The sequence below is a fragment of the Monopterus albus genome, unplaced genomic scaffold, assembly GCF_001952655.1.
Source record: "Monopterus albus unplaced genomic scaffold, M_albus_1.0 scaffold189.1, whole genome shotgun sequence".
NCBI classification, from domain to species: Eukaryota; Metazoa; Chordata; class Actinopteri; order Synbranchiformes; family Synbranchidae; genus Monopterus; species Monopterus albus.
In genome coordinates this window covers 1,304,865-1,325,746 of record NW_018128069.1, presented here as the reverse complement: position 1 = coordinate 1,325,746, position 20,882 = coordinate 1,304,865, and the positions used below count along the sequence as shown (strand labels likewise).

At 41.5% G+C, this 20,882-nt stretch overlaps 3 protein-coding genes across 14 annotated transcripts in view; 1 reads left to right on the top strand and 2 right to left on the bottom strand.

The window, feature by feature from the left end:
* The window catches only part of rhbg (Rh family B glycoprotein), a 30,397-nt gene extending 24,768 nt beyond the window's left edge, over positions 1-5,629 (bottom strand). For 2 of the 6 annotated variants that reach the window (XM_020617425.1, XM_020617431.1), the window contains exons 1-4: positions 4,675-4,820; positions 4,436-4,511; positions 4,287-4,333; positions 4,036-4,121 (exon numbers count right to left, since the gene is read on the bottom strand). In XM_020617425.1, coding sequence (XP_020473081.1) covers positions 4,036-4,105 — 70 coding nt within the window. In that variant the 5' untranslated portion in view covers positions 4,106-4,121; positions 4,287-4,333; positions 4,436-4,511; positions 4,675-4,820. The other 4 variants (XM_020617426.1, XM_020617427.1, XM_020617429.1 and 1 more) reach the window with 4 other exon arrangements.
* Positions 368-7,220, top strand: hapln2 (hyaluronan and proteoglycan link protein 2). Its single transcript, XM_020617432.1, has 6 exons — positions 368-543; positions 703-807; positions 2,718-3,071; positions 3,370-3,486; positions 3,572-3,754; positions 6,159-7,220. The coding sequence occupies exons 1-6, from the start codon at positions 510-512 to the stop codon at positions 6,434-6,436; spliced, it is 1,071 nt and encodes a 356-aa protein (XP_020473088.1). The 5' UTR covers positions 368-509; the 3' UTR covers positions 6,437-7,220.
* Positions 7,221-8,024: 804 nt separating this feature from the next.
* The window catches only part of bcan (brevican), a 25,540-nt gene continuing 12,682 nt past the window's right edge, over positions 8,025-20,882 (bottom strand). For 3 of the 7 annotated variants that reach the window (XM_020617406.1, XM_020617405.1, XM_020617411.1), the window contains exons 6-15: positions 19,300-19,593; positions 16,313-17,194; positions 14,574-15,305; positions 13,793-14,005; positions 12,502-12,606; positions 12,218-12,376; positions 11,111-11,193; positions 10,756-10,900; positions 10,468-10,650; positions 8,025-9,541 (exon numbers count right to left, since the gene is read on the bottom strand). In XM_020617406.1, coding sequence (XP_020473062.1) covers positions 9,417-9,541; positions 10,468-10,650; positions 10,756-10,900; positions 11,111-11,193; positions 12,218-12,376; positions 12,502-12,606; positions 13,793-14,005; positions 14,574-15,305; positions 16,313-17,194; positions 19,300-19,593 — 2,921 coding nt within the window. In that variant the 3' untranslated portion in view covers positions 8,025-9,416. The remainder of the gene's footprint in view (positions 9,542-10,467; positions 10,651-10,755; positions 10,901-11,110; positions 11,194-12,217; positions 12,377-12,501; positions 12,607-13,792; positions 14,006-14,573; positions 15,306-16,312; positions 17,195-19,299; positions 19,594-20,882) is intronic. The other 4 variants (XM_020617407.1, XM_020617408.1, XM_020617409.1 and 1 more) reach the window with 4 other exon arrangements.

The window sequence follows — 20,882 nt, the reverse complement described above, 5'->3', positions numbered from 1 at the left end:
TGAACCCCCCCGTTGCCCGTGATGTGGCACATATGCACGCAGCAGCCTGGGGCCCTCGGCTCCAAGCATAATTTTATTGTATGTGTTACAATAAATAAATAGGTTATGCTTTTAAATAAAAGTCATTATTCCATTCCTGTCTTTCAGGCACAACTGAAAATGTGTGAAACTAAAGTTTCTTTTCACCTTCCTTTCAATTAAAAAACAAGAAAGGGAGAAAGTAAAATAGAAAGAGCTTTGTGTGGTCATTAACATCTGGAGCAGGGAGGACAACAGTCCAGTTTACACACTGTGTTGCTCACAGACTGGACCATATGACCAGACCGCGGGGAGGGGGGGGGGGCAGAGTGACAGAGATGAACTGAGTGTGACAGCTGCACCACATTCAGAGTTTGCAGAGAGGAATAAACAGGGATAAAGATTAGCCTCTACTTCCCACACCCACAAATCACACCTGGAAATCTTCTGATTGGACAAAATACCATTGCCATGTGGGACAACGCAGGAGGATGACTGGGCTGCTGCAGCTTCTCCGCTTCACAGGTTTGAACTTTTTTCCCTTTACCTTTGCTTACTGTATGTTCAGACTAAGGGTGGCTTGTCTCTACTGATCGAACGACAGGTGGTTGTGAGAACACCTGCTTTGTGAATCAAACAGTGAAACATAGTAAGAACTATGCTCTGTTTTCCTGTGAATGGCAGGAGCTGGAAGAGTGACTCTCTTCATGATGAACTGTGCTGTGCTTCTTCTCCTAACATCCAGCTGCCTCACCTGGGCTGCAGTTGTATACACCCCCAACAGAGCAGGTAGAGCCCTGACAGTGCTGTGTTGTTTTTAAGGCTTGTCTGTAGGTAATCAGTCAATTAATGATGCCAGATTAGGTTTAGGATGTAAACTGTCATGAACTAAGGTTCTCTGAGGAGATACCGCCTGATTCACATGACCTGGACTAGCATCATATAGAAAGTTTCCCGTTTAGGGGTCGCCACAGCGAATCGTCACACTGACGACTCGCATGTTGACATTTGGCATGTGTTTTACGCCGGATGCCCTTCCTGACACAACCTGGATTCGAACCCGGGGAGCCGTGGCGAGAGCGCTGCACCTTAACCATCATATCTGAGTTAAAAAAACTGATCATTTCAGACTTGACTCTGATGTAGCACCATCAAAGTGTTCAGGCCACTTGTCAGACGTAAGTCAATGTTTTGTTCAAAATTACATGTGCATCGACCACTGAGGGTAGCAAGCACCTGGAGCAGTCTGATCATTTCAGACTGATGTAGCACCAGCAAAGTGTTCAGGCCACTTGTCAGATGTAAGTCAATGTTTTGTTCAAAATTACATGTGCATCGACCACTGGGGGTAGCAAGCACCTGGAGCAGCTACTCAGACATACAACATAAGAAAAGCCAAACAAACCTTGGACTGAGAAGATAAACTGTCTAAAGCTACAGTATGTCACTTTTTTGAAATATTTTTTTCTGTAGAAATCTGCTGTAAAACTCTTAATGTGGAGAGGTGCTGTTGAAGCCTCCTGTGACCCAAACTCATTGAACAGCACTGGCAGCAGTGCAGAGATATGAGCTTCTAAAAGGACTGATGTCTCTAACCAGAGGTTGTCACTTATTTCAACTTGATCAGTGAGTTTTGTTGCATTCTTATTTATTGTAATTTCACAACAAATATCTGAAGAGCTGAGCAGAGTGTGGAGGAGCGTAGCAGACCGTAGTAGAGCAGCATAAAGCAGGGAAAGGGACTGATGTGGAGTTTCATGCTGGTGCTACCTAAAGTTACATACTGTAGCTTTAATAAACTAATAGATGTTTTCAGACAAAACACTTCTAGTCACTCAGTTCTAGGAGCTACCCCAAGAACTATATACCTTAAAAAGGCTTTCTTTCTATCTGCATTCACACCATCAGTAGTTAACAGTAGCAAACCAGTCCTGCAGCTCGTCATGTCGCTGATGGCTATTAATGGTTTTTGCTGGTGCACAGTGTTTGGCCAGTCAACATACTGTACACTTACGTTATGGCTCCTATTATGCTGGTACTTACAGTACCCTGAGCTAGGAGTTAAAACAAAAAAGTGCCTGAAAATGGTGCTTTAAGAACTATGATCATCCCCAGTTCCTGCAGCATAGACACACAAAAAGAGGGATACTTCCTCCAATGGTTTTATGAACTATGAAAAGGTCAAAAACACCTGTCGTGCGACAGTAATAGTCAACTCCTGGATAACGGCTGACTCTACCAGTTACAGTAATAACTGTAAAACTATTCAAAAAATAAAAAGAGACATGCCATACAGCAGCGTCAAAGGCCAAAGCATCGAGGGGGATTTTCATTAAGGTGTTGTGGCTCATTTTTGGTGCTAAACTGTGAAACTGAGTGTGTTCATATTTACTAAGGAGTCACAGTGTAGTATGGCGCCAGAAACATATACAGTAAGAAAGCAGCACAGCAGGATGTTGCTTGTTTGGTCTTAAGCACTATGTATTTTAAGGCATTCCCATTCGGAGACACAAAATTCAGGGAGGAGAGAATGGAGGTTTATACAGATATTCTCTGCGCCCTATTTACCACTGAGGGAACTGCAGCTGAAGTTTAGTATCAAGAGAAAGCAGGTGTAAAATTTCCCTGCTTTTTAAATATTTTTATTTTGTATATGCATAAATGTGGCACTGAAACCCCGGTTGCTGTTCTGTCCACAGCATCTAAGTTAAAGTATCTCCTTGACCCGCCTGTGTACGCTGAGGTTGTTGGCCGAAGAGGAGATAACGTCACCTTGCCTTGTATCCTCAGAGTCAAACCTAGTCATTACAAAGTGAAATGGACAAAGCTGGAGCCGGAACGGGTGGGGCTGGAAAACATTATCATGATATCAAATGCACATGCCTTCAAGCCATACGGCCATCTGGGACCACGGGCTTCTCTCCGAAAGGCTCATGCCATGGATGCCTCCCTGCAGCTCAGCCATCTTAAGCTGGAAGATGATGGCACGTATCGCTGTGAGCTTATCAACGGCATCGAGGATGAGAGCGTTGTCATTACTTTGAGCATTGAAGGTATTTGAATGAATGAGCTTGGTGGCTGCCCAAAAGATTAAACTGAAGAAAAGCCTCTTTACCTGAAATGTTTAATAATATCTGAGGAGGCTGTTCAGTTCATACAGTATCTAAAGTATCATCTGCCAACTTAATAAAGTGAAATGTGTGTTTGAAATGTTCCCTCAGCTACATAGGGTCATGTTCGTGATCAGGGCTGAGGGTTTACAGTTGGATATCATGCCTCTGATGAAAGACAGGAAAGACAGGAAACAGCAAGTGTGAAAACAAACACTGACAACATGGCTTCTCTTCCTAGGTGTGGTGTTCCCATATCAGAGCAAAAACGGCCGCTACAGATTCACGTTCCATGAAGCCAGAGAGGCCTGTGCTGAGCAAGACGGCATGCTAGCCACATACACCCAGCTCTACAGAGGTGCCACATACTGTACAGTGTCAACCAATAATATGTTGTCTGCAGCTTTGTCAGCTCTTTTAAATGAGTGTGTTCCCTCCTGCAGCGTGGACAGAGGGTCTGGACTGGTGCAATGCAGGCTGGCTCCAGGATGGAACCGTCCATTACCCCATCATTCATCCTCGCCCCGTCTGCGGAGCAGAGCTGGTCTCTGGCATCCGTAGTTATGGACCAAAGGATAAGCATCGTGATCGGTTTGACGCTTTCTGCTTCACCTCTCAGACACCTGGTAAGCTTTGGCTCATGTTATTTCAGACATGATTCTCATCAGTTTTGGACTAGTTTTCTGACCAGAAACCTGGAAGGAAATCACACTGTTGCACATAGAAAAGAGGCAGCGATTTCTATGTTCAAGTCGCACACTTTCCCAACCACCCCTGATTTTTGCAGCGTGATAACAATATTACATTCCACCTTTGTTCCTTCAAACATATCTCACACACCCACTAGAGATCTAGTGGCACATAATCAAAACAATGTTTTAGTTTGTTTGTTGAGAGGACTGATTACCTGCAAGAGCCACTTCTCGCTGAAGCAGGAACAGCACAGGTGTATTAATAGTGGTGCACCAGTGAGCCATGCACAGTACGAATTGCCTGGAATGAAAGCAGCCATCATTAATGTGTTTAGCCACCAGCATGTTGACATTTTGCAAAGTCCACATATAAACTGTCAAAGGATAAACCTGGTGATGTTCACTGCATCTTTTATAGTCAACAAATTCCATAAAAACACCTAAATCAACAATGAATGTCTCCTACTAGCAAATATTCAGATGTTTCTCCCTCCTCCGTGCCACAGAGCTCCACTGTTGTCCAAAACAATTAAACACATGACAAAGTCATTTACTAGGTTGTTTCTCCTAGGCATACTTCAGTTTCTTCTTAATTCCTTTAAAACTATTTCTCACCTTTCTGAAAGGCAGCTCCTGCTAAATGTATCCTCATCTCCGATTCTTTAATGTGACAGAACACAGCTCTCAAGATCTGAAAACACAGATTTATAAACAAAATCAAATTTTATCTTTGAGATTCACATAGCTTCTTGCTTACAACAAAAACGTGTCACAGTAAGATCTGGGCTAAATGTTTGCTTTCTTACTGACTGACAACAACTGTGAAAGACATCACAAATGTTTGTTTACTGCACCTGAGTCTGACTAAAACAGGGTCTATGAGAAGCAGTGCTTCAGTCCAGAGCAGGTGATACAAAGACACAAACACACTGATCACCCAGGTGGTTCTGATCTGCATGATCAGAGGTCACCTGGCTCTCAGACTGGACCAATCAGGCAAAAACAGAAAACTACATTAAAAACATCAAACAAAACAACAAAGGAGAATCATCTAATCAGAACCGATGGCAGCCATCTGCAGCACCAACCCACACCAATGGCTCTAACCATCGGGGGCAACTTGGGGGTTCAGTGTCTTGCCCAAGGACACTTTGACATGTGGAATGCAGGCACCGTGATTCAAACCACCAACCCTCTGGTTGGGAGACAACCAGTCTACCCACTGAACCACAGTTGCCCTCACGTTTCCATACTTTACAGTACACAACCCTATTTGCACTAGTTTAAAAAAAAATTTCTGGTTCTCAAGTTTGTTTTTTTACAGATAATTTCAATTATTTATGGTCATTCTAGAGAAAGCTGTGAATCTTAGGTTCTAATTAAAGTCTCATTTGTTTCACTTCTGCTCCAGGGGCAGTTTCAATTGGTCTTACCTGTTGCAACATACTTCTCCTCAGGGGAGGGAGAGAAAACATTTCAAATTTCAATACCTTCACAATAAGGTGATTTATTTCTCAGGAGACAAAGGAAAGACAGCTGCAACTCTCACAGCATCAAATGTGGATGAATTCGCCACTGAAAATAGTCCCTAACAAAAGAATGATTTTATCCTGTTTTAAAAATGTTTGCTTAAAACTACACTGTATCTGTTTTAGAAGATGACTGGCTTATTTTTTTTTTTAAAGAAAAAAGCCTCACCCAGCCTCCCTGATAGCGTGGCTAAAGAAGTGCGCTCTGTTGCACCTGTGACCCCGCCCACAGTGACGTCACAGGGTCGCAGACTACACCTGCAGGCCTACATTACTTGCCGTTGGCAAAAACAAGTTGTCAGTGATGATAGGTTGCTCTGTAAAGATTCTGTTCAAGATCAGTTATCTTGTTTGATCCATCAGAGCACAGTTTGTTGGGATTCCTCAGGTCTTAGGAAGCTCAGACATCATCTGTGTGCACCTCATTCCCACATCAGACTTATTTCAAAGCAAGGAAACACACTTAAACAATGTGGTTTTTCTGGTTAAAGCTAATGGAGCGTTATTGTTTAGTGTTCTGACAAGAGAAGGGTGTTGTTCCTTTATTTCACAATCATTTTGTGGTGTAGTGATTGTCAGTGCCAGGCCTGTGTAGCAACAAGCACCAATCTTTAGTTGCTACTGTGTGACAGTGATAATGGGTTGCCATAAAGTCTGTGGGTGAGACGTGATGAAACTTTCAGTGCAGGTACGTGACAAACGAGATGGAAACTTGCAAAGACTCACGCATCCTGGTCAAACACAAGAGAGCAGGGCAGTGGGCTGAAGTTGTCTGGATGTGTTCATGTCAGTCTCTGCTCCCCCCGCAGGCTCTGTCTTCTACATATCGGGCTCTTTCTCCTTCGACCAGGCAGGACACGCATGTGAAGGTCAGAGAGCTGAGCTGGCGTTGGTCGGCCAGCTTTACTCCGCCTGGCATTTCCACAGCTATGACCAGTGTGACGGAGGATGGTTGAAAGATGGCAGTGTGCGCTTCCCCATCAGCAACCCTAGGGAGCGCTGCGGAGGCATCCCCGAGGCAGGGGTGCGCTCGTTTGGATTCCCCAACAAGATGGTGCATCTTTACGGAGCCTATTGTTACAGGTAGCTCCAAGTAAATGTCTCAAAGCTGCCGGGCTGCGAATAAACCAGAATACATGAATTAACTGTTATTTAGAGATCGAAGTTACAGCCTCATATCTAAAGCAACAGACAATTACTGGCAACATACAATATGAAGCTACATTTAATTTTACTATGTTCAAAACTAAATTAGTCCTAATTATTTTGGGATGGGTGGTGTTATTTATTGTCCAGTGTGCAGTAATTTCTAAAGCAAAAGTCCTCATTTCTATGATTTGGTGGATGCAGAATATTTTAAAGGCAGGAACTAATTTATCAGGCAGACAGAAGCTTTTACAGTGGCTCTAAACTCTGTTAGACTCTTTTACCAAATAAAAACTGAGAGCAAATGTTTGGGGTGGATTACCATGGATTTCTGACCTATTTCAAAGCTTTAGTGTGTATGTGTCTTTCTTCCATTTGACACAAAGGCAGCACAAGTCTGTGTTTGCAGTGTGTCCACCAGTTTTGACTGTGGCTGGCAAACAACCAGTGATTCTCTAAAAAACTAATAATCCTTTGTAAATAACTGTTGGCCAGTAAAACAGGCAGTCATCTTTGGATAATCTCCTGTGATTAATGGAATAATTTAGTAGACTGGAAGTTTGTGATACGAAAACATGTTGCACACACACAATCATCTTGCACTAAAACGTGACAGTTTTGCAAACCTGTGTCCATTACCATGATACTGAACTGCTTCCTCTGAGCTCAATCAAAGCAACTAAACCTGGTTTGGCTGTAAATGAACATGTCATTTAATTTATTAAATAAAGATACATGCATATGTCAGTGTACTGCTTATTCAGCAGATGGTTTGTGCATTGTTTAAAGTTTGTTTATGAAAAAAGAAACGGCTCACATCCTTCAGTCTGAAGCCGTGAAATGAGTTGTGTGTTATATTAACTGTGTGTTACAAAGCTTCCAGATGTTGTTCAGGAAGGCAGTGTGGCATCATGTGATGTCCACAGGAGGTGAAAGACAGAAGAGAGGTCAAGAGGTCAAGATGTACAAATGTGATCCACTTGCTTTCTGAGAGTTCATGTGCACCCACTTCAAATAATAAGGACTATGAATATGGGTTGATAGAACTCTACTCCACCTACTCCATAGGAGGGTCAGTACTACGTGCTGGCCTGTCACTGTAATGGTTCTAAAGGTGGAGTCGGGCATAAAACCACTTGGTTGGTTTTAGGGAAGGATCGTGGTTTGAGCCAAGACTTTATGAAGTCTCTTAAATGACCTTCCGGGTTTTTCCAAACATCACCAGCAAACAATGGTCTAGAAAAACTAGTGCATAACTGTGTGACTGAATGGGTCCGCACACACAAGAGACACAAACCGGGGCCACTGTGGCAGCAACACTTTTGTTGTATCACTCTACTGTATTAGTCATTGCCAACAACTTTGATTTTGAAGGTTTTACACTAATGAGTTCTTTAGTTAGATCAAGAATTAATGATTAATAACAAACATTTGGCATAAATATCAAGGAAACAACCTGATAAGTTACTGATAAAACACCTGATTCTTCATTAGTAGGTATATAATCATGGAATAAATAACAAATAGACTCTTCAACATACTAGTTTAATTAGTTGATTTTTATACAGTTCAGTCGATGAACAGCATGTAACAACTGTAATAACTCAAACTACATTACAAAATTACATTTTATTTCTCTTTTTTCACTGGATCCATTTATCCTATATTATTTCTACTGGTGCATTGATTAGAATAACAACATTACCTGCATTGTTACCACCGTGCAGTGTGTCACAGTAGTTCTTTAAAAACTACATCTATTGTTGCATTATTTGCATCAACAAAATACATTTCTCCTCACTGATCCCCAGAGAACAGCTGTCACTTCGGAGCCAGTATACTCTACATATATTTCAAATTGAACTCTCTGATTATGACGCTGTGTGCTAATGCAAATCTGGCCAAATACAGATACGCTACAGCAAACCAGAGTGCAAACAGACCTGAATAAGAAGCACCAAAGAACAAGCAGAGTCAGTGATCAACACTCTTAGAAAGGATGTGTGCACACACATAGTCGGGTCATTTCAGGTGTGCTCACTGGTGGGAACTCGCGTGACAAATTAAAGTGTCTCAAACAGGAGTGAGAGCAAAGTTTAACAAGCTGCCTCCCACTGACAGAATCCTGAAACAGAATAGTGGACAACGTGTACAGTAATAACATTAACATTTGGCTGATTTTTTACTGTAAACATCTTAAATAACAAGATCGTTTGCAGGGTTGTGCAGAGTGAAGACTTTGCCAACAGAGAGTACGTTGTGTGCTGGCAAATTTCCACCAAGACATGCTATAAATCACACTGAGCTGCTAAAGAAGATTTAGTGCAGATGGAGGTGCAGTGGCTTCTGAGTGAAGCTTTTGAAACTCAGAAAAGGGTGATTTTTTTTTTCCTAATTGTTTTTTAACCATGTGACTTTGTTGCTCAATTGCAGTTTTAAGGATTTGTTTATTTGTTTGTTTGCACCCACACTGATGGCATGTGGGCGTATATGAGACATTTCTTTTACCAAGAGAAACCCTTTCAATCCAGAAATGAAGACGGCTTTCAGATCACTGTTATATTTTGATACACATCCACCTTTATAGTTTTGTGCAGGATCCTCTCTTACCTCCTGATGTGGCAGCTTCATAACCAAGTGATTTTCTGTCTCATTTGTGCAAGGAATAACAAGACGATCCCGCAACTTTTCCGTGTTTTTTCAACTAATGCATCTAAGTTGTGCAGAGCTTTTTGTACATTCTGACAAACAGTACTGTATTACAGCACTTTTCCAGATTTTTCATGACTGTAGGAACTGTGAGACGTCTTTAAGATGAAAGATTAGTTTTATACAGTTGAACTTGATGCAGAAACTGGAAGTCTTTGAGACACAAGAAAACAGGGAGAGGAATGGTGCTTTAGAAACAAGACAGGATGGCTTTACACATTCCACTTAATGTCCCAGAACAGTGGAGCTGCTTTCTCTGTGGCTGCGCCCGCAGCCTCTGTGGCATCCTCAGGCTGGGGAGGAAGCACCGTAACTGACTCTTCTCCCACCGAATGAGCTGCAGGGGAGACAGAAACAGCAAAGTGCACGTTTACAACCTTTAAAATCTGACATGGATTTGCCTGCAAACTCGGACTACCAGGGTGTATTTAGAGGCTTTCTACATTTATGTGAAGTTTACATAAACCTTTCCTGATGTTTTGTTATTTAATCAAAATTAAGACTAAGTGTTTTATGTACCCAATTTGATCAAACCTTTAAACTACATAACCCTTATGTTGTTACATACCTTACAATTTAAAAACCATGGGTGGATTTTCAGTTGCATGTGCAGTGTTACAATTCACAGTATAGTCAAGTAATTCAGTTTGTTTTGGAGAAACATTATTACAAAGTGTTCTCAGTGATGATACTGCTCATTTTACAGAGTTTTATGAGACTTTGTTCCAGATTTAACCATTTAGCTTTTTCCTTCTGCAGCATAGTCCTCCCAGATTCTATCTACTCTACACATTTTATTTTACATTGGCTCTGAACTGGGAAAATAAATTTGAAAATCTAGGACAAATGTGTCACTTACATCCCAACAGCCACCAGTGACACATGGTGGCTGTTGGGATGTAAATCACAAATGAACCGTTCACCTTTGAAGCTGTTTATTTTGCTCTACAAAATGAGAATTGTCATAAGGCTCTGGTATGAGCCCTTAAATCATTCAAAGCACATTCACAGTCAATTTTCTTTGCGTAAGAGCACATGGAAAACCGTGTGGATTCAGGAACAGCACTACAGCTGCATTAGCACTAGTAGACTGGAACCAGCTGTCAGGTGACTGGTAACATGCAGCCATGCTCATTCAGGTGCACTACACTCTGCTGATACCTTCATGGCCACGCTGCTTTATGTGTTTATTAACTAGTTCTCCCAGTAGAACCCCTCGGACGCTCCCTCACACAGCACAGCCTTTTCCTCCAGTGCACTTACCTGGCAGGCAGGTAATCAGAGGTTCATCCCATCGGCCGCCGACCCGGCACCTGATCACAGGATTCAGTTTCTGCACAAAACCCTCCTCACAGTAGTACCGCACCTCGGTGTTGGTCTCATAATGCAACCGCTTCTTCCCAAACACCTTAGCATGAGGGACCTCAGGGGGCTGACCACAGGAGGCTGTTGGATGGTTGAGAAATGCAGAGACAACTTGTTTGGTTCTTAGACTGATGACAAATAAATGGAGGTCTTAGGAAAGAAGCTGCTGAGGTGACATAAACTCACAGATGCCCTTCTTGCAGGTGTAGGATAGATGGTAGTTGCAGGGAACGTCGCTCCAGTGACCATTCTGATGCCACACCATCACTACACAATCCTCTCCAGACAGGAAGTAGCTGTCAGGCTGGCCTCTGTACCAGTTCTCATACAGCTGACAGTAAGAGAGGAGAGAAGATTGACACTGGCAGCTATTTCAGCTTTGTAGATGATTTAATGATCAAACTTAAGACAGTAAAACCAGAAAACTACAACAATCACACACGCGAACAGTTCAAAAACGGTTTCTTTCAACTGATGATGTCAAACTGAACTGGATGACTTGTTTCATGTTTGAAAGTCAAAAGAGAAGATAAGCACTCACCAGAGGGTTCCCATCCGACCAGCGAAAGTCTCCCTCGATGGTCCTGTCATTTAGTCCAATCCACTGATATTCTTTGTATTTGTCTAAAAATGAAAAGGTACGAAGAGGTTGTTGTATATCAGCTATGTACAATATAGTGTATATGGTATTTGAAGCTACAGTATACATGAGGTTACAGATAACCTCAGGACTGATGACACCAGGCTCAAAGTGAAACCATAAGATAGTAAAGATATAGGTGCACTGGAATGACTTGATAAAGGTTGGTTATATAACCTGCCTTCTGACTTTCTCACAGTTAGCTGACTTTGTAAAGACACCTCGTTACATAACAGTATGAGTATTTGTCTATGCCATCCATGACAGCTACAGGAGGAATGTCAGATAATAATCTGGTTGCCAGCACCAACTTCTAAACCATGACATTCTCAAGGAAACATGGATTCAGTAATCTGGAAGATGTGGAAGGTCGCTGTTGTGTCTTGTCTGGACAGTTTGAGAGGACTCGATGCTTGTCCGCATCTGAAGTGGAGGAATGTAGGTTGCAAGATTTTTAGCTTGATATCTACTGCGAGAAATAGGCCCATTCCTGTTGAGGTGCGATTTAGAGCAGCAAGACACAAAACCCAGGTGTTCCAGTGTCGGTGCATTCAAGCATGCCCTGACACGGAAGAGATGCCGGGTGAACAGCAGCCTTTCACTGCATGCCGTCATGTCACGTGGGTCTGAGTTTCTGACCATGAAGCCCAAATTTCTCAGTGTCAGAGGAACTTTGACCAAACAATTAAGATGAACAGTTTGCCCTAATGGATTAAATGTGTTGAGGAAATACTCTGTAGATGAAACTGGAAAACAACAGGACTAGTGTGCTCTTTGTAAAGGGGTCATCGATATTCAAAATGATTTTAAAACATGCAAAAACTCTGCACAAACCAGCACAAATCCTAGTGTAAATAGTCGTTTTCTTCACCATCATTAGAAATTCAAAGTGCTGAACACATTCACTTGCTAACCAGCAAAGATGTTCCCCAACCAATTACGGCTAACTTATCCAAGATCACTAAAATATTCAAGCAAATGCTGTTTTTGAGAGGTTTTCAGTTTTACCATTGATGTAGTGCTGCTCCTCAGGGGTCATGACAGAAATGAGATGCCCACCACACATGCGACAGTGCTGCTCAGCTGCCTCCCAGTTCTGCCGCTTAGGAAAGTGACGATAACAGAAGCCCTGAAACTTCTCCCAGCCGGGCTGGCACAGCTCCAGGTCTGAGACACAGTGGACGAGCCAGGGGAAAGAAAGATTAGGAAATTATAAAGTAGGAATTAGTAGGAAGGTCAGAGTGTTTGGAAGAGTGTGTGTCTCTGTGGTTATCAGACAGTGGACAGTGAACCTGTCTGGCACATGTCTCCTCCATAACCAGGCAGGCAAAGGCAGCGTGTTGATTCACCGTCCACACACGTGCCTCCATTCAGACAAGGGTTCTGCAGGCAGGGGTCTGCAGACATGTGGACATGGTGGTGTATTTTAACAGAGCTCAGATAAATTTAGACCAGTTTCAAATATATCTATATTCATAATGTAACATATCAGATATTAAAATAACTTCTTATCATCACAGTCTTCAAAGTAACTATCTGAAACATCAGTAACCTAAATCTGTCTTTTATATCTCCTTTGTACCAGATTTAGCTACTAGTCATTTTCTATTTGAGTGGAAATTATCTTCCATAGCTCAAGTTTGAGTTCATGCCAAACATTTTGTCAAACCTGATGGTGAATTTTTTCTTCATTATTAAGTCCCAACCTTTCACAAAATAAAGAGCTCCTCGAAAGGTCAAAACACCTCACTGTGATATATCACCACATCTAATTTTCAAATTAAGTGAGACGCCAGCAGGGGGCACTGTTACACCAGTTTCAATACCTCAGAGCATTATACAGTATACAATGTGAGCAGCACAGTGAAGTGTTGGAAATACGTAAACAGTGCTGTAAATAGTTGGGAAAACTCTTTTTACTTATGCAGCAACATAATAAATCCTGATGTTTAACTGTAAATGGAGGAAAAACACAGTGTATCACAATGGAGTGGACACGTATGTTTGTACAAAAAAGAAATTCTGAATCATGTTTTCTCCTAGCAACACCCATATCAGCTTTTCATACTTCAATAAGCATGGAAATGTCAGTTTTAGGCTTTAGGTGAACAAACTTTGCAACTTAAAAGTTAAATAACATCCAGTACATCTTTATACTGTATTTTCATTAATACTACTACATGTATAAACATATTAAAGGTTCGGTTATGGCCAGTTTTCTACCTGCTTTGCACTGCACATCTTTAAACTAGCAATATGTAACTTATTCTTCTGTGTCATCTCCATAAATTGAATGTATATGAAAAAAAAGAAAATAATTTGATTCATACCAATTAAAGACTTTTAGAGTTTGAGGAATAGAATTAGTTGTATTTTTTAAATCATCACTGGATATACAGCCCTTGTTGTGCACCAGAGTTTCCAGTTGTGCACCTGCTGTGTGTGACTCTGAGAACCTGAAGTGCTAAATTACTAAAATCTCTCTCCTCATTGGGCACCTTCAGAGACAGACGTCCTCTTTCCGAAACACCGACAAAGCATACTAACACCAGCTGCTGTTCAGCGAACAGCGACACTTTTTACCCGAGATTCCTTCTTGGTGGGCAGCGGGCAGGGAGGCAGCCATGGCAGTGTATTCATCTTCTCCTGTTTTAAAATACTGTGGGGACCTGGTGGGAGTAGTGACGGTCACATCATGAATGTCTGTGGAGGTCTTCTCATCCGGATGCGCTATGCAATTTATAACTGAGGGATCGTCTGTGCCGGTCTCTTCCTCACTGCCCTCTGATCCATGTCCTGTTGAGACAGTTAACTCAGCTAGTAATTTCATATTGTTTATGCTTAAACGGAGTAAATTATAGGAATGTCATCTAATAAAATGACATCTACAATTATTTCAAATGCAGGTATGATTATGATATAAGTTAGTGTTACTAGTGCACAGTTATTGTAATCATTTAACGTAAAGAAAAAATATCAAAAAACTGAAGATAAAAAAAGAGCCCAGTGAGCCATATTCAGAAGTCCAGCTAACCGTTCAAAACCCAAACATATCCAGTTAACTCCTGTAAAAAAAGAAAAGGCTGAAGCCATCAAATATTGGAGATTTTTGCTTGAAGAATAGCAAACAAATAATCAATTAATTTTCTGCCATTTTTACAAATTCAATAATGGAGTAATCACTCTAGAGTGTCGAGTGAAATAAAAGAGGACCAGTGGGTTATGCTGCAGTGATTTTTTCACAGGTATTTTGACACTTCTACAGTGACAGATTTCAGTCCTCCACCAAGAAGAGAGCTACAAACTTCTCAGATTCACCTTTCAGGACAACACGGGTTTTGCTTGAGTATTCCTTTTAACTCACCATCAATCCCGATGCGGGTGATCTCCGTCAAAGGCTCCTGAGAGACAGCCTCAGGTTCCTCAGTGACAGGAGCCTCAGCACTGTGTTCTCCATCAGAGCGAGCCTCCTGTGGTGTGGAAGGAAAAGCCACTTGTTCCCAGCCAGGTGTGTGACTCTGGTGAGGGATCAGTGTGATTTTTATCTCTGCTGGAGGAGGAGTACCAGTCGCAGCCTCACTATCAGTTCCCTCAGATGTGTGGTCCACTGACAGAGTAGTGTTTGTCGACAGAGGCTCTGGTTTCATTGCCAGGTTTCTTCCTGATGACTCCCCTGATTCCTCCTGTGATTCTGATCTGTACTCGGTGCCTTGTTCCCCATCCTCCGGATCACTGTCTGGGATATTTTGGGTTGTGCTCAGAAACCCTGCTGGGTTTTCTCCTAATCCCTCGTGTTCAAGTTTGTCCTGGAAGTTTTCCAAAGACTCTGTTTCAGATGAAGCATTGCTTTCAGGTATTAAGGTAATAGTCTCTGGGGAGCTAACTTCAACCACCACAGAGGGAGGAGCTGCTGATTTCAACAAGGTGACAGGGTAACTGCGTAGAACAGGAGCATCTACACTGGAGGCCGAGTCATCTGTGGCTATGATGGCCTCTGCTGTTGTTGTTGCCACATCATATGGTGCTGCCTCTTCTGAAGTGCTGTTAGATTCCTCGTCACTGTGATCGAACGGGATGGAAGACTCCGTTGCTGCTCCTGTGGGATGAAGAAAACACAAGAACTTGAAGAAGACATTTACTTTGGATTTCATTTTTATTCTACATTAATTTCATTGCCGCTCAGTCAGTCAGTCTGTTGGACCAACACTTCAGTTCAATCTTGAATGGACTTCCATGAAATTTGGGACTGACCATTAAAGGAGGAATGACTTGGGTGATCCTGAGTTCAAATCTTTAGTTTGACATTAACCAGCTTTATTTAGAGTGAGTTTAGAGATACTTAAAGCCAGTCTAAAGGACAATGCTAACATGTGAAAAGTGTATGCTAAACACTGTGTTTAACCTACACACTAACTGTTAGCATGGTACCACATAATGATGTTCCATATTAAGAATGTACAGGCTAAATATTAGTATATTAACATTGTTATTGCACATTATCGATTATTTATTCATGTAATGTTTTTGTCTGATGTTCTTTTATTTTTGCTACTATTGTACAAATCATTTCCCCTTGGGGATAATAAAGTTGATTGAATTGTGAACATTCTAATATTGGCTTATAATGCTAAATACAAACATTCCAGGTTAGCATGATATCATGTAAACAATGGTTAGCATGCTAATTGTAACAAAGTTCCTAAGGTTGGTCATGTGAGGGTTATAAACACGGTGCATAGCCAATGTATTATATATCCATAAAATAAAATTTATTTTTACCCTAAATGAATTTGGTTGATGTGAAGCATTTAGTAAGTGTTTACATTTTCAGGTGAGTCTAAGAAGATCCTGTAAATACAGTAACTTTGATATGACATGAACTGAATCTACAAGCTGGAAACTTGGCATTTACAGTATGCCCACAGGACATGCAGAAAAGTTGAAACTAATGACATTTCACCCAAGCACATCCAAAGTGTTCTCAAGTGCCCATGGTGCTGATGATAAACATGATTTCTGCACACTGCAGCTCCACATCCCAAGCCAGTAACATGTTTTGCCCCACCAGTGGGAAATTGACTTTAGTATTCACTGTATACTTACGTGAGTCAGTAGGGACTAGCTCAGAGGTGCTATAGGTGTCTGTACCAACCAGACTTTGAGTTACTACGGTCTGTTTCGCCTCATCTGGATTTGCACTCTCCTCTCCAGACTCCTCTCCTATTGGATGGTTCACAGATGTACTGCAATGAACCCCGGCTTCCTCGGAGATGGGTGGAATAGTCACCAATGATGTTGCCTCGACAGTACCAGTGCTGGCCTCTTCTGGCCGCCCTGACATATCATAAGAGGTGCTCAGGTATACTAGTTCAGTTTTAGAGGCCTGCTCCAAATGGATATCTGGGGTGTGGTCCTCCTGTGAAACAGGGAGATCACCCCCCTGACGCACCGGTGGAGAGCTGCTGAGCTCAGTTGCCTCAGTTCCAGATGTTGCATTAACACTGAGCATATCCAGGGCCTCATTCCCAGAGGTGTGATGTTCTGAGGCCTCTCTGGTCTCTGAGTTTACCCCATCAGTTGTGAGTGGAGTGGATTCAGTTACTACACCATCAGTCCCTGGAGAAGATCTTGGAAGCGTGTGAGAATCTTCAAGATCTGGGTTTTCTTCAGGTGCTGGTTGGTAAGACACTGGGTAGCTGGTCTTCCCCATCTCCTCTTGGGTATCTTCGGTGAAAAAATGTTCTTGCTGCTCAGATGGAAAAGTGACAGGCTCCTGAATCTCTACTGAGATCAGCATGTCCTTGTCAAAACATCGTGTCTGGGGGTGAGCTTTCACTGTTTGGGCAAGGCGCACCTCTTTGGCCCCCTTTGCTGTCATGTCACTCATGTTGTCCTCCTCCTGAGCAGGATTAGTTAAGAAAACAATGTTTTCTGGCTCAGTGGAATGAAAGTCCCGAGGAGATTCGGTATAAGGGCTGTTAATGTCTGGAATGAAAAGCACAAATATAAACTGTTGTTTATAATGTCAATTATATTGGACCGGTTCCTAATATTGCAAAATGTGGCCAAGAATCTAACAAGACATTATAATATTAATATTTAATTAATTATTTGATTGCTAAAAATAAGAAATGGCATCTGTGATCGTCATCTGATCGGGCACCTTCACCAGCAAGGAGATGGAATGACCAGTAGCCTAAAGCAGCTGCTCATGGCAGTGAAGCTATTTTTGCAAATAGACTAGTTTCAAGTTCACAGTCATGGGTTTTCAGTAAAGTAGGGTGAAGATGACAGAGTGACTGCTGGGGGTCAAATCAAAGGACAAACTATCATACAGTGACCGATCTGTCTCCAGAGCAGCGTCAGGTCTCCTCTGTCAGAGGGAGGAAACATCCTCCTTCCAAACCAGATCGTCTCACTGTGTCCAACCCACTGTGTCGTCCTCATGAAGCCATTCAGTGACCTAGAGCTGCAGCCATGAGTCAGCTCACTAGTAGAAAATTAACTGTAAACTATTTAGAAGCAACAGTCACCAACATGTTCTGGTTCCACTTTCTTTAATGTGAGGAGCTGATGCTTTTCTTTGTCAGACATGAGAATCAGCTGAGTCTCTGTGAATCTGCTGGTTGGACACAACAAGACATGAAAACACCACCTTTGGCTCTGGAGAGTCACAGTGGGACTTTTTCCCAGTGTCTGACATTCTGGGAATACACAGATCAATCAGATCATCAGGACAATGATCAGCTGATTGATCAGTGACCCTGCTGTTTGTATCTCCACTCAGTTATTCAGGAGTCTTCTTTCATTTGTCACCTGTCAATATATTTCCTTTCTTCTCTATCATGTTAACCAGCTCATTACTACTGAAATTTAGTGAGCGATATATGCAATGTTTCTGAATTATTGAACTTTGTACTATTTGCTGATGATACTACTATATGGGCCTCTGGGCAACTTTTGGGTCTGATTACTGTGGAATTGGACAAGGTGAAGAAATGGTGTGACAGGAATAAGTTATCACTAAATCTGGACAAAACAAAATTCATGCTGTTTGGATATGGAAGATTAAATCGTCAGATTCAAGTAAGGGTGGGGGATTATTGTGGATCGGAAGTCACTCCATACTCTTTACTGTTCTATGTTTGTACCTTATTTGGACTGTTGTGTTGAGTGTTGGGGAAATACATACAAAAGCGCATTATGCTCATTATTTAAACTACAGAAAAGGGCCATTAGAATTGTTCATGGACTTGGTTATAGGGATCATACGAATTCATCATTTGCACATTCAGGATTTTTAAAATTTTTTGATTTAGTAAAATATAAATCTGCTGTATTTATGTATAAAGTCAGATATAATTTGGTGCCAAGTGGTATTCGGGGTCTGTTTGGTGATCGAGAGGGTGGTTATGGATTGAGGGGCCACTTAAATTTAAAAACTCAGGCCATACGTACAACTAGGAAAAGTTTTTGTATATCTGTGAGTGGTGTAAAATTATGGAATAGATTGGGTGATGATTTAAAACAATGTACAAGTGTAAAACAATTTAAGAATAAATATAAAAAGGCCTGCATAGCTGGGTATTGGATACAGGAAGTGTAATGATCTTATTAAGATATTATCGGTGTATTTATGGGTGGGATATGAATAATTTATTGTTTATCATTTGTTTGTTAATTATGTAATTGTGATTTGTGATTAGAAGGAATGTAGTAATTTGGTGGTTGCGGGAATTTAACCAGTGTAGTTGTTTAGTTAAATATTTGGGTTGTGTCAACCATAGTTTGGATCACTAGGGGTAGAACTAGATAAGTATTACTTCTTTCTACTCCCTTGCAAGCATGTAATGACTAAGCATTATCAAGAGAAATTTCTATTTTTTTTTGTTTGTATATGGTAATTGGTTTGGTTGTTTTGTGTTACATGTTGATTTCCTTTTTTTTTTCTTTTTCTCTCTTTTATTACATGCTTGGAATAAATAAATAAATAAATAAATAAAATAAAATAAATAATCCTAATATCCAGGTTGGAAGCCACTGGTTCAGAGAACATAACCGAACATAAAGATATAAGACTGTTCTCTTACTTCTGAAGCAGTAGACATCATGTCGAGTGTGAGCTTCGGGGAAGCCCGTCTGGTTGCTGTACTGATAGACAGTCCTGACACCGGGCTCCCCACCACCACAGCGCTCTCTCGGGGTGATGATGGGGTAGCGCACGCTCCCGTCTGCCAACCATCCTGGACTGCAATGGTGCAGTCCATCATTCCAGGCTGCGTATAGCTGAGCTGTGGTGGCCAGCACTGCCCCCTGACTTGCACAGTAGGCCTTTGCCTCCTGGTAGGTCACATCCTGGGGGGTGGGGCTATGAAACACTTCGCCTTTAGACAGGAAGACATGTAGCATTGTTTTAATTATGTTTGTGTCCTGAGCTTGAGCTTAGGTGAAGTTATTTTTTTAACCTGTGTCCTTATTTTGGTAGTTTTGGCCTTTATTCCTCTTTTCCCCTCTGTTTTACTGACTAGCTTCACTTCTGTGATTGGGGCATGTGGAGAGTCCAGTAGTGTAGCAGCATGATTGGTAGTATGATCAGACAGCTCGCAAACAAATGTTCACTTTAGCCAAATCATCTACAGGACTCATTGAAAGTGAAAATAAAGTTACATTTCAACACTTTGCAAGACTACTTCCTTCCTATCACTGCTTCCTTAATTGTAACTGCACCAGTTTTTCCTTTGCCATGGCTTTTGTTTTCCAAAGATGGCTTACATACCCTATGGCCAAAAGTGTGAAGACACTTGAAAACCATGCCAACATATTCACCACATCATCCCAAAATCGTGGGCGTTAATGTGTTTCTATAACAGACTTCACTCATCAGGCTTCAGTTTTTCCACGAGATGTTGAACCTGCTCCTATTCCGACACAAGAGCATGAATGAGGTCCAACAGTAATGTTAGATGATAAGGTCTGGGTCACAGTTAGCATTCTAGTTCAATCCAGAGGTGTTGGATGGAGCTGAGGTCAAGGCTCTGCAGAGACCAATCAAGTTCTTCACACCAAACTGGTGGATGTGGACCTGGACTTGTGCACAGGGTCCTGTCTAGTTCAAACTGGAAAAGATTGGTACAGTCAAGTTCTTCACACCAAACTGGTGAACGTGGACCTGGACCTGGCTTTGTGCACAGGGTCCTGCCTAGTTCAAACTGGAAAAGATTGGTACAATGTTGAAGAACAATATTGTCTAAAAAAATAAACACCACATGATGTAGCATTTCATTTGATTTGATTTATTCTTTCAAGCATGTAAAGACAGTTGATATGTCAACACATAATTTTACACATATCCAACAAATGCTAATCCAATATCAATGTGCTTATACCTAGTACATGCTTGAATGGAGTAGGAAGAAGTCAGACTTATCCAGTCCTACCCCATGACATCATCTTACCATCATTGGTTTGCAAACAGTATCTCTACATAGATAATTATCTTCTACACCACACAAGTAATATACAAAAGAATTATTACATAGTGTTAACATTCATACACCACACCCACAATGTTCCATCTAATTAATCATTGAGCCTGTTCTTGCATATATCTTGATTGACACATACCTTTATATTTATGTTTAAACTCGTCAATTCTATTACTATTTTTTATGTC